Source organism: Cebus imitator, unplaced genomic scaffold (assembly GCF_001604975.1).
Source record: "Cebus imitator isolate Cc_AM_T3 unplaced genomic scaffold, Cebus_imitator-1.0 Scaffold72, whole genome shotgun sequence".
NCBI lineage: Eukaryota > Metazoa > Chordata > Mammalia > Primates > Cebidae > Cebus > Cebus imitator.
Genome location: NW_016107387.1, coordinates 6,556,633 through 6,574,712, shown reverse-complemented (window position 1 = coordinate 6,574,712; position 18,080 = coordinate 6,556,633). Strand labels below are relative to the sequence as shown.

Here is an 18,080-nt window from a genome sequence, read left to right as displayed (position 1 = left end):
TTTTTTTGAGACAGAGTCTCGCTCTGTCGCTCAGGCTGGAGTGCAGTGGCACAATCTTGCTCTTTGCAACCTCTGCCTCCCACCTCAGCCTCCCGAGTAACTGGGATTACAGGTGCCTGCCAGCATACCTGGCTAATTTTTGTATTTTTGGTACAGACAGTGTTGTACCATGTTGGCCAGGCTGGTCTCGAACTCCTGACCTCTTGAACTGGGTTCAAGCGATTCTTCTGCCTCAGCCTCCTGAGTAGCTGGGATTACAGGTGTGCACCACCATGCCTGGCTAATTTTTGTATTTTTAATAGAGACAGGTTTCATCATGTTGATCAGGCTGCTCTCAAACTCCTGACCTCGCGATCCACCTGCCTGCCTCAGCCTCCCAAAGTGTTGGGATTACAGGTGTAAGCCACAGTGCCCAGCTGGAAATGTTTTCTAAATAAAAAAATAGAACATGCTGGTTTAAGGTTGTGAATTACAGGTTTAGATTGGAACCATGAAGAATTGGGAGATTTGATTTCAGATCTCATTAGGATAAGGCCTGGTCTCTTTTGAGTGGGAGGGTAGGGACCCTGTCTGCCATAGATCCCGGGGGCCTAGAACAGCTCCTGGCACTGGGTAAGGTACCAATGAGTACCTGCTGTCTAGATGGGATGGGCCCAGAGGGAAAGAAGCCAGCAAGCAGGACCAGAGAGGTTAGGATATATAGTATAGGGGAACTGGCCTGAAGTCTCAGCTTCATAATTCTTTTTTTTTTTCCCCATTTATTTATTTTATTGCATTTTAGGTTTTGGGGTACATGTGAAGAACATGCAAAATTGTTGCACAGGTACACACGTGGCAGTGTGATTTGCTGCCTTCCTCCCCATCACCTACATCTGGCATTTCTCCCCTTGCTCTCTCTCCCCAGCTCCCCACCCCGGCTTTTTGTTTTTTTGAGACGGACTTTCACTCCGTCGCCCAGGCTGGAGTGCAATGGCAGGATCTCTGCTCACTGCAACCTCCACTTTCCAGGCTCAAGAAATTCTCCTGCCTCAGCCTCCCAAGTAGCTGAGATTACAGGCGTGTACCACCATGCCTGGCTAATTTTGTATTTTTAGTAGAGATGGGGTTTCATCATGTTGGTCAGGCTGGTCTCCAACTCCTGACCTCAGGTGATTCACCTGCCTTGGCCTCCCAAAGTGCTGGGGTTACAGGCATGAGCCACCACAGCTGGAGGTAATTCTCAATCCTGAAATCTATCAGCTCACAAAGAAGGGATTGGCAGAGTCAGAATGGATCTGAAGCAGCACAGCAGAAATAAAAACAGAGCTAGGGACACAATCTAGGGAACGGTGGTGAGTAAAAGGGTGGAGGACGGTTGTCAAAAAGGGAGATTTTCCGTTTACTTGAAATTTGCAGAGTAGATCTGTGTCCTCATCAAAGGTGAGCACGTGGGCACACGAACAAAGGGTAACTGTGTGATGATGGACACATCAATTAATTTGATTGTGGTAATGATTTCACAGTATACCCCATATCAAACCATCACATTGCATACCTTAAATATATGCAATTCTGGGGGACAGTTATGCCCAATAAAGCCTAAAAAAAAAAAGGGAAAACGAAGCTCACTGAGGTGACCTGTCTACAGAAGCAAGATTGGGAGTGAGCATCACGAGCCCTAGTTTGCCTGTTGTGTAGGGTCAGATGTTTAAGTTAAGAGTCTCTAAAAAAAAAAAAAAAAAAGAGTCTCTGAAAGAGGTGGATCTGGAGCTCCTGGGGGGAGCATTTGGCATTTCCTAGTAAGAAAGAGAAAAAAAAAAAAAGTGGTCTTTAAGTCAGGAATGCTGGTGGCTTCATAGCTGTCTGGGATCCTTGTGGTAAGGCAAGGGGCTCCTGCTGGCACCTTTAGCCTGGCTGATGAGCTGAGAAGACGGTGGCCCCAGAAGCCCCTCTGGACCTTAGCACCTGTCTCCACCAAATTGGAGGAGGCAGGACAAGCCATGTCTGACTGCCCCTCCAAGCACTGGCTTAGACAGCAGCGGGTGATGGGGAAGAGCCTGCCTGCCCCCATCCCCCCTCCCTGGGAGCCAGCAGCCCTCAGGAGCACGGGCAGGGGGTACTGAGCTCCTCAACCCGACTCTCTTCCCTATCCCAAGAAGCCCTTTGAAAGGTTTTCCTGGCAGAGTTTAAAGCTTCAATTCATTCAACCACCTGGCATGAGGCCCAGGATGAGGGGATGCTGGGAAGGGCCTAGCCCCACACCCTTACCCTTACCTTAGCTGCCCCCACTTTCCCGGGACCCTGGCTGGCAGGCCTCCCACTGGCCTCTCTCCATCCAGTAGCACGCACCCCCATTCCCTTTGGAACCCAGGTATCCTTTCTAGAGGAGCAGATGGCCACCCTGGAGACTCAGCCTTGCTAAATCAGACATTTAAATCCTGTAATCCTTGGTGAGAGGCTGCCGAGGGGGCAGCAGCCCAATCCTAGAAGCAGGGGAGGGAGAGGACCTTGTGCCAGCCCCAGCAGGAGGGGAGGAGGGACAGTTGGTTCCTGAGTTATGAATGGAGTCACCCCCCCGCCTTGTTGTCATGCAGCCCACAGACTGACCCAGTCTCCTGCCTTTGTTCCCCTCCCGGAACCCGGGCATCGGCCCCCCACCAGCCCACACTCCTTGCAGACTCAGGTGGCTGCTTCCCAGCTTCACCTCCTCACTCACCCCTGCACCTGCTGACCCCCACAGCCTGCACTGGCATTTACCCCTCAGACACACAGGTGGCAACAAAGTTTTATTGCAAAATAAGAAATCGATATAAAAATGGGATATAAAAAGGGAAGGGGGGAAGGGGTGGGGTGAAAATGCAGATGTGCTTGCAGAACGTAAAAGACATTGACCCTTCCAGCTGGACACGGTGGCTCACACTTGTAATCCCAGCACTCTGGGAGGCCGAGGCAGGCAGATCGCTTGAGCCCAGGAGTTTGAGACCAGCCTGGCCAACATTTCGAGACTCCATTTCTACAAAACATGTAAAAATTAGCCAGCTGTGGTGGCATGAGCCTGTGGTCCCAGCTACTTGAAAGGCTGAAGCAGAAGAATTGCTTGAGCCGGGGAGGTGAAGGCTGTGGTGAGCCAAGATCACCACTGCTCTCCAGCCTGGGCAACAGAGCAAGACCCCGTCCCAAAGAAAAAAGAAAAGAAATTGACCCTGAGCATAAAACAAGTCTTGGTGGATCCAGATCATCATATACAAGAAATGAAATCTCCAGGGTGTGGGATGGGCTGAGATTTCCCTTTAGGTGCTAAGGTTCACCAAGAGGTTGTCAGAGAGGATTTGGCCAGGCAAGCAGAGACTTGGCAACGCCCTCTACCTAATCAGCTGCCCAAATGTAGGAACTACCAGCCACTGACCAACAGGGACAGGGAACAAGCACCCTCAAGGGGATCAAGTTCAAGACCCCATGTAATAAAAAACGGTTTCACGGCCAGACATACATTATTTCATTCACCCTCACAACATACTCTGTGAGGTAGGTCCAAAGGCCAGCATTTCATAGTTATGGACCTTGAAGTTAGAGGAAATGAGAGTGTGGGACAGCATCCCTGGTTAGTACAGTGAAGAAGTGGGCCCCTGCCTAGTGTGTGGTTGATTGTGAACTAACCCTTACCTGCAAGAACAATTCTTACATCTCCCAAACATCCCTCACAGTAAAAACCTTAAAATTGAAGCTGGTATGTCCTAACCCCCATCCTCCTCCCCACAACAAAACACAAATGCAGGCCAGCTTCCTCAGTCGGGCTCCGGGACAAAGCAAACCAAAGTCCTGGGTGTTTCTGATGCACACCTATCGCAAGCAAGGGTTCAAAGATCCAAAACCCAAAATGGTAGGGGAGGGAGAGATGGGGTGGGAGGCTGTCAGTGGGGAACAAGAAGCGAAGAATGTCAGTCTGAGTCAGGTCCCTCTCTCTTGACCATTAGTTTTTTATGGCGGGAGGTACACTGCCCCTTCTTGGACTTCAGGTGGCTGTAGGAGACAGAAGCAGGGAGGAGGAGAGATGACATCACATGAGTGAGAAGTTCTGTGCCCCTTTTCCCTGACCAAGGCTTTGAAGGGCCTAAGGCTGGTACGAGGGGAATTCGAGCCACGCCACATGCAAATGTTTACTTTTACTGAGCACCTCAGAGTGTACTGTCATCTTCCCTTACCACATTTTTTTTTTTTTTGAGATGGGTCTTCCTCTGTTGCCAGGCTAGAATGCAGTGGCACGATCTCAGCTCACCGCAACCTCTGCCTCCTGGATTCAAGCAATTCTCCTGCCTCAGCCTCCCAAGTAGCTAGGACTACAGGCGTGTGCCACCACGCCCAGCTAATTTTTGTTTTTTTAGTAGAGACGGGGTTTTACCACGTTGGCCAGGATGGTCTCGATCTCCTGGCCTCGTAATCCGCCCGCCTTGGCCTCCCAAAGTGCTAGGATTACAGGCATGAGTTACTGCACCCGGCCAAGAATGTGGTTATGAATCAACTGGAGGAAGACTAAAAAAAATGTTTGTGCCAGGCTGGGACCCAATGAGATAGGATCAGCTGCCTTTTACCATAAAGGCAGGATGAGGATGGAATCCTATGGCTTTGTAACATAGGAAGGCAGGAGAGTGGGGCCAGGAAGGGGCTGCAGTCACTTACCTGGAGTGGGCCCTGCTCCCCCCTGGCTCCTTCCCAGCCTGGGCATCCTTGAGCTCCAAGGCCTCATTCAGCTCTCGGAACATCTCAAAGCGCTCACGTCCACGGATCTGCAGCAAGAGAGGAGGGGGAGAAATACCTATACACAGTAACTGAGTTAAGATAGTTCAACTTACAATTTTTTTGACTTGATAGCACAAAAGCAACACGCATTTAGTAGAAACTGTACTTCAAGTAACCATACAACTGACTTTTTAAAAAATTCAATTTTTTTTGAGACAGAGTCTCGCACTGTTGCCCAGGCTGGAGTGTAGTGGTGTGATCTCGGCTCACTGCCATCTCTGCCTCCCGGGTTCAAGTGATTCTTGTGCCTCAACCTCCCGAGTAGCTGAGACTACAGGCATACGCCACCACACTCGGCTAATTTTTGTGTTTTAGTAGAGACAGAGTTTCACCATGTTAGACAGACTGGTTTCGAACTCCTCACATCAGGTGATCCACCCAACTCCGCCTCCCAAAGTTCTGGGATTACAGGCGTAAGCCACTGTGCCTGGCCCTTTTTTAAATTTTAGAGATGATGTCTTACTATGTTGTCCAGGCTGGACTCAAAGTCCTGGGATCAAGTGATCTTCCTGCCTTAGCCTCTCAAGTAGCTGCGACTACAGAAGCATGTGACTGTGCCTCATTTAGTTTCTTTTTTTTAAAAAAAAGATGGAGTTTCACCATGATGGCCAGGCTGGTTTTGAACTCCTGACCTCAGGTGATCCACCCACCTCGGCCTCCCAAAGTGCTAGGATTACAGGCGTGAGCTACCACACCTGCCCCCCCCCCTTTTTTTTTAGACAGAGTCTCAGTCAGTCACCCAGGCTGGAGTGCAATGGCGTGACCTCAGCTCACTGGAATCTCAGCCTCCCGGGTTCAAGTGATTCTCCTGCCTCAGCCTCCTGAGTAGCTGGGACTACAGGCACACACCACCATGCCCAGCTACTTTTTTATATTTTTAGTAGAGACAGGTTTTACCATGTTGGCCAGGCTGGTCTTGAACTGCTGATTTCAGGTGATCTGCCTGCCTCGGCCTCCCAAAGTGCTGAAATTACAGGCGCGAGCCACCACGCCTAGCCTTTTCTTTTTTTTGAGTCTTGCTGTGCCCAGGCTGTACCCAGCCTGACTGTGCCTCCTTTCATGTAACCACGGTTTCCTACTTTCCGTACAATATTCAATAAATCACATGAGATATACAACACTTTATTACAATAAAACAGGCTTTGTGTTAGATGACTTTGCCCAACTGTAGGGTAACTTAAATGTTCTGAGCACGTTTAAAGTAGGCTAGGGCTGAGTGTGGTAGCTCATGCCTGTAATCCCAATACTTGGGGAGGCTGAGGTGGAAGGATTGATTGAGCCCAGGGGTTTGATACCAGCATGGACAACATAGCAAGACCTCGACTTCATAGAAAATAAAAAAATTAGCCAGGTGTGGTGGCGTGTGCCTGTAGTCCTAGCTACTTGGCAGGCTCAAATTACCTGAGCCTGGGGAAGTCAAGGCTGCAGTGAGCTGAGACTGTGCCACTTCACTCTATCCTGAGCAACAGAGCGAGACTGTCTGAAAAATAAATAAATAAATAAATAAATAATAAATAAATAAAATAAATACAAAATAAAAATTAGCCAGGCATGGTAGTGTGGGCCTGTAGATCCGGCGACTTGGGAGGCTGAGCTGGGAGGAGCTCTAAGCCTGGGAGGTGGAGGCTGCAGTGAGGTACGACTGCACTACGACTGCATTCTATCCAGCCTGGGTGACAGAGCAAGACCTTGTCTCAAAAAAGTAGGCTAGAGACCAGCCTGGGCAACATAGTGAGACCCTATCTCTACAAAAAATTTAAAAAATTAGCTGGGTGTGGTGCCATATACTAGTGGTCCTAGCTATTAGGGAGACAGAGGTGAGAGGATTGCTTAAGCCCAGGAATTCAAGGGTGTAATGAGCTATGATCATGTCACTGTAATCCAGCCTGGGTAACAGAACAAGATGCTGTCTCCATTAAAAATAAAAGTAGGCCAGGCTAAGCTATGATGTTCCTTTTAGGTTAGGTATATCAAATCCATTTTCAACTTACAATATTTTCAACTTACAATGAGTTTATCAGGAAGTAACACCATCGTAAGTCAAGTAGCATCTGTATCAGGCAAAGTCATAGAATCATTTTCACGCTTTCTTTAACAATTTTCTTTTTGAAAGGTGGTCTGGTCCTTTAAAATATATATTATGGTATAAGTTGGTGTTCTGAAGTTAGTTAGGTACAACCAGGAGCCATTGTCTTTGAGGCATCATTGCCCCCTGGTGGCAAATGCCCCAATTGCAGGCAAAGCAGTCAAGAAGAAAATGACATTTTGAGTGTTAGACTGGAAACTTTCAACCTGATAAGCGGTCTCAAGACTTGGTACCTGAAGGGTGAAATATTCTCCATCCAGTGGCTTCTTCTTTGGCTGGGGAGAGGAGCTGGTGCTGTTGGGCATTGCTGGGAAAGAGGCAAGAAAAGGTGATAAAAGAGTGAATCCTGGGCAGGACTGCACCCTTGGTCTCCTCCACCACCTCTTGTCCTGCTGACATACCTCGCTTAGTGCTCCCAGGGGGCAGATCAAGACAAGGCTCCCCTTTCTTGCGGAAATTCTCTTCCTCTGTGCGCCGGTCTCTCCCAGGACAGGCACAAACGCGCACCTCAAAGCTGTTCCGTCCCAGCAGATTACCACTACTCCGGATAGGAAGAGAGAAGCAGGAGGCAATAAAGAAATCAGGTCCTACCTGTCCTGTTGAAAAAAGCAGGCTCCATCTACTCCCAACCACCCTTGTCCTTTCTGGAGCCTAAGCTCCAGCTCCAGGTAGGTGGAGGAGAAACCACAGGTAAGAGAGGTCCCCAAGTGAGAGAAAAGCAAACAGAGTGGGAGCAGTAAGGAGACTCCCCTCTGGGGATGTGATGAGAGGAGGATGGGTAGTAGTATGGAAGAAATCAGTAAGAAGTGGGTCCAGGGGTCAGAGGCAGGCAGAGGCTGGGGAGGAGTAGGCCAGTGTGCAGGGCAGCATGTGGCTCCCGACCTGGAGTCTTCCAGCGTGATGATGGTGAGGATGGGCCTCCGGTTCATGCCGCCCATGCAGGAACTGTTACACATGTAGTTGTAGTGAATGGTGGTACAATCAGAGCCGACCTGGGAGAGAACGTAGGCCCAAGGTGAGGCCAGTGGGTCTTGGGGAGACGTGTGGCAAACAGGGGACGACTTTAGCCTCTGTAAGCTTCAGTTTTTTCAACTGTGCAAGGGGTAGACCCATTTACTCTGCACATCTTGTGGAATTATGGGGAGGTCAAATAAGCAGGAGAAATCCCCCCTACTGATCACCTGGGTAGCCAAAGACAACCACCCTTACCCCCTCCTCCCAGAGACCCCAGTTGTCAAACCAGACCTCAGGCGGCTCATAGGGCACCACCACACTATGTCGAAAAGTGTTTTTGTCATCCAAATATTCCACATGTAAATTTCCTTCCACTCGGATAAGATGCTGAGGAGGGGCCAGACCTAAAAGCAATCAGTGAGGAGTCAGAGGGCTGGGGACCCTGGGCAGCCAGCCCCATCCGCTCTCCAGCCCCAACTGCTCACCATCGCTATCTGAGCAGCGCTCATGGTGGGGGCAGCGCCTCACGACCTCCGTCATGTGCTGTGACTGCTTGTAGATGGCCATGGCGCGGACGCGGGTGCCACGCGGGGGTGTGGAATCGACCCACAGCTGCACGGGGCAGGTCTTGGCCAGCTGGCAAAACATCTTGTTGAGGTCAGGGGAGTACTGTAGGAAGGAGAGAGAGTGGAAGGTCAGGGCACAAGTGAACAAACAAAGCAGCTGGAAGAGGGCAGCAGAGAAACAAATATGCGTAAGCACCTCCTGCAAACCACTAGGGAGCTAGAGAGGGTTGGCGGCTATACCTCAGGAGCTTATTTCTTTTGGGGATCGGGTCTTGCTCTGTCACCCAGGCTGGAGCACAGTGGTGTGATCATAGCTCACTGCAGCCTCCACCTCCCGGGCTCAAGCGATCTTCCCACCTCAGTCACCTGAGTGGCTGGGACTACAGGTGTATACCATCATGCCTGGCTAATTTTATATATGTATATTTTGAGATGGAGTCTCGCTCTGTCACCCAGGCTAGAGTGCAATGGCCTGCACTTGGCTCTCTGCAACCTCCCGGGTTCAAGCGATTCTCCTGCCTCAACCTCCCGAGTAGCTGGGATTACAGGTGTCTGCCACCACGCCCAGTTAATTTTTTTATTTTTAGTAGAGAAGGAGTTTCGGCATATTAGCCAGGTTGGCTCGCACTCCTGACCTCATGATCCGCCCGCCTTGGCCTCCCAAAGTGCTGGGATCACAGGCGTGAGCCACTGCACCCAACCAAGTTTTTTTGTAGAGACAGGGTTTCACTATGTTACCCAGGCTGGTCTTGCACTCCTGGGCTCAGGTGATTTGCCTGCCTTGGCGTCTCAAAGTCCTGGGATTACCGGAGTGAGCCACCGAGCCTGGTCAGGAGCTTATTTTCAAAAGCCAAGGAATGAATGTGGGTGAAGAAAAAGAAGTTCTGTATCTCCAGGTGAGATGCTGTGGGTGTGATGGGATGGATACAAGTTCAAAATCAAGGGGGAGAAATTCAACTTTGAAACAGGGGTCAGAGATCACAGATTAAATGGGTAAGCCGTGAAAAACACTGACAGGAAGCCAAAGGGTGAAGAGGAATCCCAAAGTTCCAAACAGAAGAAATGCAGGGGAATATGGCCAGGCATTGGAGTCTCATGGAAGCCAGCCCTCAGGGCCACTGACCGTGCAAGTCACAGACTTGGCTGTCCCAGAATGCAAGAAGCCCAGACGGAAACCGTAGTCACCACGGTAGGTTTTCTGGGAAGGGACAGAGGATGACAGGGGCCAGGAGGGGGCTGGTGTGGGGGCTGCTGATGTAGGAGCTGCCGGAGCCTGGGCCACGGTCGGAGGAGCCTCTGATACTGTGGAATCTTCATCTGGAACCGGGTCTTGACTGAACCATTGTGCAATGTCAATGTCATCCGGTGATAGCATCAAGTCATCCACCGGTTGGGACAGCGAGGGGGACTGCAGATGAGTGAAAAGAGCAGTCAGAGGACCAGGTACCCACCCAGCCCCACAGCCCGCCAGGTCCCCAGCCCAACCCTTGTCCTTACCAGAATGTTGTTTTCAGGAAGTCTGAAAGACAAGAGCAGAGAGTCAGTGGATTTTTTTTTGCTTCCCACAGGTCTCTGCTAGGGGGCTGGGGTTGGGGTGGGGATGGTGGGCCTGCCCTTCTCATGGATCCACTCACAGTTTCCATAGGTCTGAAAATGTTTCCTGACTCAGTGGGGGCTCGATGCTGAGATCTGAGTGTGGCTCCTCCATGGCACTGACCCCGAAGGCAGTCTGGCTGCTGCAAGGGGAAAAGTGGGGATCTAGCATTAATTACTTCCAACTCTGGGTCACCTGGGCCTACGGAGAAGGAAACCCCTTCCCTCAACACTATGCCAGGGTCTGAAACAGCACGGCTTCCCGAGGGGCAGGAACAGAACGGCTGCCTCATATCCTCTCTTCCAATCTTTCACCACAACCCAGGCATTCCTGTCCCACTCCCATCCTTCCCTACCTGACACATGGCTCTATTTCTTTGATCCCTTTCATTGCAAGGCTTCTGGAAGAACAACCGTTTCACCTCTCACCTGTCCATTCTCTTGGGACACTCCTCAGCCCAGCATTACAAACCCCTCAGGAGCAGCCGCTCCTTCTCGCTTCTATAATCTCATCTCTTACCAACCACTCACTCTTCCCCAGAAGCTCTAGCTAGACTGGCTGCCCTTCCCTGCTAATCAACTGGTGGTTCCCTCCGTAGGGAACACTCTATTCCCGACCTGGGGGTAGGCTCTTGCCCCAAGGCTTCATCAACTCATCCTATTTTAATTCACATCACCCTTTTTGCATTCTTATAGCACTTACACTGCCTGATACTTTTCCTTGTTTATTTCATGTTTCCTCTAAAAGCATATACATTTCCTAAGGGCAGGGCAGTGATCTATCCTGTTGTCTTGTTGACAAAAGCATTACAGCACAATGCCTTGCACCTGCTTGGACTCAATAAATGTGGTGAATAGCACACGTGCCTGTTCTGAGCGGTCAAGGGTGCAAGAAGGAACCAGGGGCAGCAACTTGCACGGTTACGCAACTATCATCTCACCTTCTCCCAGACAAGCTTTCAAAGGTTTCACCATGTTTCTTTTTTTTTTTTTTGAGGCAGGGTCTTGCTCTGTTGCCTAGGCTAGCTAGGGTGCAGTGGTACAATCGTGGCTCACTGCAGCCTCGGCTTCCTGGGCTCAGTGATTGTCCCACCTCAGCCTCCCGAGTAGCTGGGAACACACAGGCAGGCGCCACTATGCCTGGCTAATTTTTTAGTTTTTTTGTTGGAGAGGCAGGGTCTCACTATGTTGCCCATGCTGGATGCTCTCTTTCTGCCAAATTTGTCATCAAAACATGCCTAATGTAAGCGTTCGTTACACTTTTCTGTCTTGAACTGACAAAACATCCCCCTACCAAAAGACTCCTTTAAGGGCAGGTTCTTTTTTCTTTTCTTTGAGACAAAGTTTTGGCTCTGGTTGCCCAGGCTGGAGTGCAGTGGCGCAATCTTAGCTCACTGAGAACTTCACCTCTTGAATTCAAGCGATTCTCCTGCCTCTGCCTCCCAAGTAGCTGGGATTACCCAACCACCACACCCTCTATTTTTAGTAGAGACAAGGTTTCACCATGTTGGTCAGGCTGGTCTTGAACTCCAGACCTCAGGTGATCCGCCCACTTCAGCCTCCTAAAGTGCTGGGATTACAGGCGTGAGCCACCGCACCTGGCCTAGTTCCCTGTGTATTATGGGAAATGTAAAGAGCTGAGGAAAGTGCTGGGCACACACTAAGAGCTCAACAAAGGTTAGCTGTTTGTGCAATTTTTCTATTTTATTTGTTCTATATTATTATTCTAGAGAACTGTGTGATTGTTAGTGTGGATCTGTGGTACTGCCCCTCCCCACTCTATTAGTGCAAGTACACCTCCCTCAGGGAGCTATTCAGTCAACAAGCCTGGAGGTGCTATCCTGGAATGATGGCCCCAAGGTCTCAATCCCACTTGGAGGGACACAGCTCCACAGACGCGAGGTCTCCCTGTCTCTCCATCTCTCAAGTTTTCTATAGCAACTAAAATCTCAGTGTTGGTTGGGTACGGTGGCTCATGCCTGTAATCCCAGCACTTTGGGAGGCTGAGGTGGGCAGATCATGAGGTCAGGAGTTCAAGACCAGCCTGGCCAACGTGGTGAAACCCTGTCTCTACTGAAAATACAAAAACTAGCTGGGCGTGGTGGCATGCGCCTGTAATCCCAGCTACTCGGGAGGCTGAGGCAGGAGAACCACTTGAACCTGGGAGGCAGAGGTTGCAGTGAGCCGAGATCGTGCCACTGCACTCCAGCCTGGGCAAAAGAGCGAGATTGTCTAAAAAAATAAAAATAAAAATTTCATTGTTTTTTAGAGCAGGGCCTTCCCAGGGGTACCAGCATCAGTGGGCCAGGGTACAAATGTGCCAAGCTGAACTAGGCCTTCCAAATAGGGAAGCAAGAGAAATGCAGGCACCCTTGGGTGGGTGGGAAGTCAATGAGCTCAGCTGAGACCCCAAACAGGGGCAGGCCTGAATCATAACAGAATCGGAACACTGGCTGCTGCTTTCAGCCTATATGTCCAGTGATTTCAGTGGCTTATCCTTTTTTTTTTTTTTTCTTGGAGACAGATTCTCGATCTGTCGCTCAGGGCTGGAGGCAGTGGCGTGATCTCAGCTCACTGAAAACTCCGCCTCCTAGGTTCAAGCAATTCTTCTGCCTCAGCCTCCTGAGTAGCTGGGACTCCAGGCATGCGCAGCCATGCCTGGCTAATTTTTGTATTTTTAGTAGAGACAAAGTTTCACTGTGTTGGCCAGGATGGTCTTCATCTCCTGACCTCGTGATCTGCCTGTTTCAGCCTTCCAAAGTGCTAGGATTACAGGCTTGAGCCACCGCACCTGGTCTCAGTGGCTTATTTTTATTTTATTTATTTATTTCATATCAGTGATCTCCGTACGTTAAGACTAAATTACTTAATTCTCTCAAAAGCCAGTAAGGTAAATATTATCAGATGAAACTGGGGTTAAAGAAATTAAGTCACATACCCAGACTCTTAAAACTCTCAAGACAGAACCAGGGATTTGAACCCAGGCTATCTGAAGCCATACCCAGCCTCAAAATAATTATGTTCCTAAGGTTTCCCTGAGTCTGGCAAGAAAGAAAAATTTTAGGGGGCCAGGTTTGTTGGCTCACACCTGTAATCTTAGCACCTAGGGAGGACAAGGAGGGAGGATTGCTTGAGCCCAGGAGTTCCAGACCAGCCTGGGCAACATGGAGAGATTTTTTTTTTTTTTTTTTGGGGCAGAAAGCTATTTGATTGGAGGAAGAATTTTGATTCTAGAAAGTAACAAAGCAGTGTCTGGTAAAATTGAAAACACACCTCACTAGTCCACAAAACCACTCTGGGTGGACTCCCTAGAAATATAGTTGTACAGTACTTCCATATCCAGAGTAACTGAATTATAAAACAAACAAACAAACAAAAAAAAAAAAAAAGAAAGAAATACAGTTGTACAAAAAGCTTCCCATCTCAGAGTTGCTCCCAATGGTGGGAAGTGACATTAAATGAAACTGGAATCCACCAGCAGGGAGTGGTAAGGAAAACACGTTTCTGAGATCTACTTCAGAAACATATTGGGTGAAAAACACAATTTACATTAAAAAGCAAAACATGATAACGGATGCCAACAGTTTATGTAAATTAGAAAATCCAGAACTAAGGGCTGGGCGCGGTGGCTCATGCCTGTAATCCCAGCACTTTGGGAGGCTGAAGCGGGTGGATCTTGAGGTCAAGAGAATGAGACCATCCTGGCCAAAATGGTGCAACCCCGCCTCTACTAAAAATACAAAAATTAGCTAAGAGTGGTGGCACATGCCTGTAGTTCCAGCTACTCGAGAGGCTGAGGCAGCAGAATCATTTGAACCCGGGAGGCGGAGGTTGCAGTCAGCTGAGATTGCTCCACTGTACTCCAGGCTGGCGACAGAGCGAGACTTTGTCTCCAAAAGAAAAAAGAAAAAAAAAGGAAACAAGACAAAATGTTGTGTTAAAACTACTTAGTGAGAATGAGTGTTATTTTTGTATTTGTTTGCATTTTTCCAAAATAAATCTAAAAAAGAAAGCTTTTAATAAAAAAATTAAAACATATAGAAAGGTAAACAGTATATTCCTGGCCGGGCGCAGTGGCCCACGCCTGTAATCCCAGCACTTTGGGAGGCCAAGGTGGGCGGATCACCTGAGGTCAGGAGTTCAAGACCAGCCTGACCAACATGGAGAAACCCCATCTCTACCAAAACAAAACAAACAAAAAAACCCAGTACGTTCCCCTAATATACCCAATACCAAGCTTCATGAATGATGAACATTCTGCCTTAATTGTCATACCTCTAGCCACTCTCTACAAAATTTTTGAGGTAAAATTTATATACGTTAAAATGCCCAATTCTTAATTAGTTTGACATTTTGATATTGCCACATAACCCACACCTAACACAACAAGTGTCCTTTGTGTGTGTGTTTTTTTCTTTTTTGAGACAAGGGTCTCGCTTCCCTGCCCAGGCTGGAGTGCAGCTGCTGGCACTCACTGATCAAAGCTGACATCAGTCTGGAACTCCCAGGCTCAAGGATTCTCCCGCCTTGGCCTCCCAAGTAGCTAAGATCACAGGGATGCGCCACCACACCCAACGAATTTTTTTTTTAAAATTTTGTGTAGAGACTGGGTCTCACAATGTTGCCTAGGCTGGTCTCCACCTCCCAGGCTCAATTGATCCTCCCACCTTAGCATCCCAAGTAGGAGGAGGGGCATGCTACTACTTTCGGCTACTTTTTTTTTTTGAGACAGAGTCTCACTCTTGTTACCCAGGCTGGAGTGCAATGGCGCGATCTCGGCTCACCGCAACCTCCGCCTCCTGGGTTCAGGCAATTCTCCTGCCTCAGCCTCCTGAGTAGCTGGGATTACAGGCACGCACCACCATGCCCAGCTAATTTTTTGTAGTTTTAGTAGAGACGGGGTTTCACCGTGTTGACCAGGATGGTCTCGATCTCTTGACCTCGTGATCCACCCGCCTCGGCCTCCCAAAGTGCTGGGATTACAGGCGTGAGCCACCGCGCCCGGCCAAAATAAAGTTTATGTAGCCTGCCTTGCCCTTCACTTCCATGGGTTCTGCCTTCGCAGATTCAACTAACCACATAAAAAAATGCTGGGAGACAAAAAGGATGGTTGCATGTGTACCGAACTTGAACAGACTTTTTTCCTTTTCATGATTCCCTAAACAATATAGTACAAGTATTTACATTCATACTTGTATGCACGTTAGCATTTTCATTGTATGGGGGTACTGTAAGTATTCTAGAGATAGTTTAAACTATATGGGAGGATATATGTGCATTAAATGATTTTTTTTTTTTTTTGAGAGAGAATCTTGCTCTGTCGCCCAGGCTGGAGCTGGAGTGCAGTGGCGCGATCCTGGCTCACTGCAACCTCCACCTCCTGGGTTCAAGCAATTCTCCTGCCTCCGTCTCCCAAGTAGCTGGGACTACAGGCGCGCTCCATCATGCCCAGCTAATTTTTTTGGTATTTTTTGTAGAGATGGGGTTTTACCATGTTGGCCAGGCTGGCCTTGAATTCCTAACCTTGTGATCTGTCCGCCTTGGCCTCCCAAAGTGCTGGGATTACAGGTGTGAGCCACTGAGCCTGACCTGTATCATCTTATATATGGGACTTAGACATCTGTGGGCTTGGAGTGTGGAATCCCAGAACCGATCCCCTGCAGATACAGAGGGGTTGCAACCTGCAACCTTGCTATATTTACTCATTAATTCTGGTAGCTTCTTATGTATTTTCCATGAGGACTTTTATGTATACAATCATACATAAAAGTGAGTAAAAGTTTTTTTTCCTTTCTAATCATTATTTTTCTTTTCTTTTTTTGAGATGGAGTTTCACTCTTGTCACCCAGGCTGGAGTGCAATGGGACAATCTTGGCTCACTGCAAACCTCCACTTCCTGGGTTCAAGAGATTCTCCTGGCTCAGCCTCCTGAGTAGCTGGGACTATAGGTGTGCACCACTACGCCCAGCTAATTTTTTAATATTTTTAGTAGAGACGGGGTTTCACCATTTTTGCCAGGCTGGTCTCGAACTCCTGACCTCAGGTGATCTGCCCACCTTGCCCTCCCAAAGTGCTGGAATTAAAGGTGTGAGCCACCAGGCCACTAATCGTCATTTCTTTTTCTTGCCTGGTTAGAACCTCCAGTATGATGTCAACGTGGTGCAAGTGAAATCCTTTTCTAGTTCCTGATCTTAGAGGAAAAAGCATTCAGTTTTCTACCATTATGTACACTGCTAATAGAACCCTGACTGTGGATGCCCTGTTATCAAACGAGGTCAGTTTCCTTTCCCTAATTTGCTAGGTTTGTTTGTTTGTAATCATGCCTATGTGTTGAATATTCTCAACTGCTTTTGCTGCATCTGTTGAAATGATCATAGGGTTTTTATGTTTCAGTTTGTTAATGCGGTGAATTATATAGACTGATTCCCGCCCCCCCCCGCCCCACCCCCCAACCCCAGTAAAGACCAGTTTGGCTATGTTGTCCAAGCTGGTCTCAAAATCCTGGGCTCAAGAGATCTTCCTGCCTCAGCCTCCCAAAGTGTTGGGATTACAGGTGTCAGCTACTGTGCCAGGCTGATTTTTCAGTGTTAAATCAACACTACAATCCTGGGATAAACCTTATTTGGTCAGAATGTATTTATCCTTTTCCTTTTTTTTTTGAGATGAAGTCTCACTCTGTCGCTCAGGCTGGAGTGTAATGGCGTGATCACAGCTGCAACCTCTGCCTCCCGGGTTCAAGTGATTCTCCTGCCTCAGCCTCTCAAGTAGCTGGGATTACAGGCACCTGCCACCATGCCTAGCTAATTTTTGTATTTTTAGTAGAGATGGGGTTTCACCCTGTTGGTTAGGCTGGTCTCAAACTCCTGACCTCAAGTGATCTGCTTACCTTGGCCTCCCAGAGTTCTGGGATTATAGGCATGAGCCACCACGAGTGGTCTATTTATCCTTTTTCTATATTACCAGGTTTGGTTTTCTAAAATTTGTTAGGTTTTTGTATGTATATGCTAACAGGAATATTGGTCTAAATTTTCTTTTCTTGCAATGTCCTTGTTTGGTTTTGGTACCAGGATTATGCTGGCTTCAAAAACGAGCTGGGAGATGTTCCTCTATTTTCTTTTCTCTTCTTTCCTTTTTTTTTTTTTTTTTGAGACAGGGTCGTACTCTATTGCCCAGGCTGGCGTGCAGTTGTGCAATCTCAGCTCACTGCAACCTCTGCTTCCTGGGTTCAAGGGATTTTTGTGCCTCAGCCTCCTGAATAGCTGCGATTACAGGTACATGCTACCACACCCAGCTAATTTTTGTATTTTTAGTAGAGATGGGGTTTCACAATGTTGGCCAGGCTGGTCTCAAACTCCTGACCTCAAGTGATCCCCCATCTAAGCCTACCAAAGTGCTGGGATTACAGGTATGAGCCACCACGCCTGGCCTGTTCTATTTTCTGAAGAGTTTGTGTAAGATGGGTAATGTTTCCTCCTCAAACATTTAAAGAGAGCAAAGAACAGAGGAGACAAATAGAAAATAGCAGTAAGAGGCCAGGCACGGTGGCTCACACCTGTAATCTCAGCACTTTGGAAGGCTAAGATGTGATGATAGCTTGAGGACAGCAGTTTGAGACCAGGCTGGGAAACACAGTGAGATCTTGTCTCTACAAAAAATAAAATAGTTAGCTGGGCATGGTGGCAAGTGCCTGTAGTCCCAGCTACTTGTGAGGTTCAGGCTGAGGATTGCTTGAGCCCAGCGGTTCGAGGCTGCAGTGAGCCTTGATTGTGCCATTGCACTGCAGCCTGGGCAACAGTGTCAGTCCCTGTCTCAAAAATTAAAAAAGAAAAAAAAAATAGCTGGGCACGGTGGCTCATGCCTGTAATCCCAGCATTTTGGGAAGTCGAGGCGGGCAGATCCCGAGGACAGGAGTTCGAGACCAGCCTGATCAACATGGTGAAACCCTGTCTCTACTAAAAATACAAAAAGTAGCCAGGCGTGGCATGGTGGCATGTACCTGTAATCCCAGCTACTCAGGAGGCTGAGGCAGGAGAATCAATTGAACCCAGGAGGCAGAGGTTGCAGGGTGCCAAGATCACGCCACTGTACTCCAGCCTGGGTGACAG

The 18,080-nt window shown here is 48.5% G+C and overlaps 1 protein-coding gene across 3 annotated transcripts in view; it reads right to left on the bottom strand.

Moving 5' to 3' along the window:
- Positions 1-2,750: 2,750 nt before the first annotated feature.
- The window catches only part of TP53 (tumor protein p53), a 19,243-nt gene continuing 3,913 nt past the window's right edge, over positions 2,751-18,080 (bottom strand). Inside the window, exons 2-12 of one of the 3 annotated variants that reach the window (XR_001826194.2) lie at positions 10,017-10,118; positions 9,880-9,901; positions 9,506-9,790; positions 8,302-8,485; positions 8,108-8,220; positions 7,745-7,854; positions 7,264-7,400; positions 7,096-7,169; positions 6,784-6,827; positions 4,657-4,763; positions 2,751-3,999 (exon numbers count right to left, since the gene is read on the bottom strand). Coding sequence is in view for 2 of the 3 variants with exons in the window: in XM_017531594.2 (XP_017387083.1) it covers positions 3,918-3,999; positions 4,657-4,763; positions 7,096-7,169; positions 7,264-7,400; positions 7,745-7,854; positions 8,108-8,220; positions 8,302-8,485; positions 9,506-9,790; positions 9,880-9,901; positions 10,017-10,090 (1,188 nt within the window). In the remaining variant the exon portion in view is untranslated. Of the gene's footprint in view, positions 4,000-4,656; positions 4,764-6,783; positions 6,901-7,095; positions 7,170-7,263; positions 7,401-7,744; positions 7,855-8,107; positions 8,221-8,301; positions 8,486-9,505; positions 9,791-9,879; positions 9,902-10,016; positions 10,119-18,080 lie in introns of those variants that run through there. The other 2 variants (XM_017531594.2, XM_017531595.2) reach the window with 2 other exon arrangements.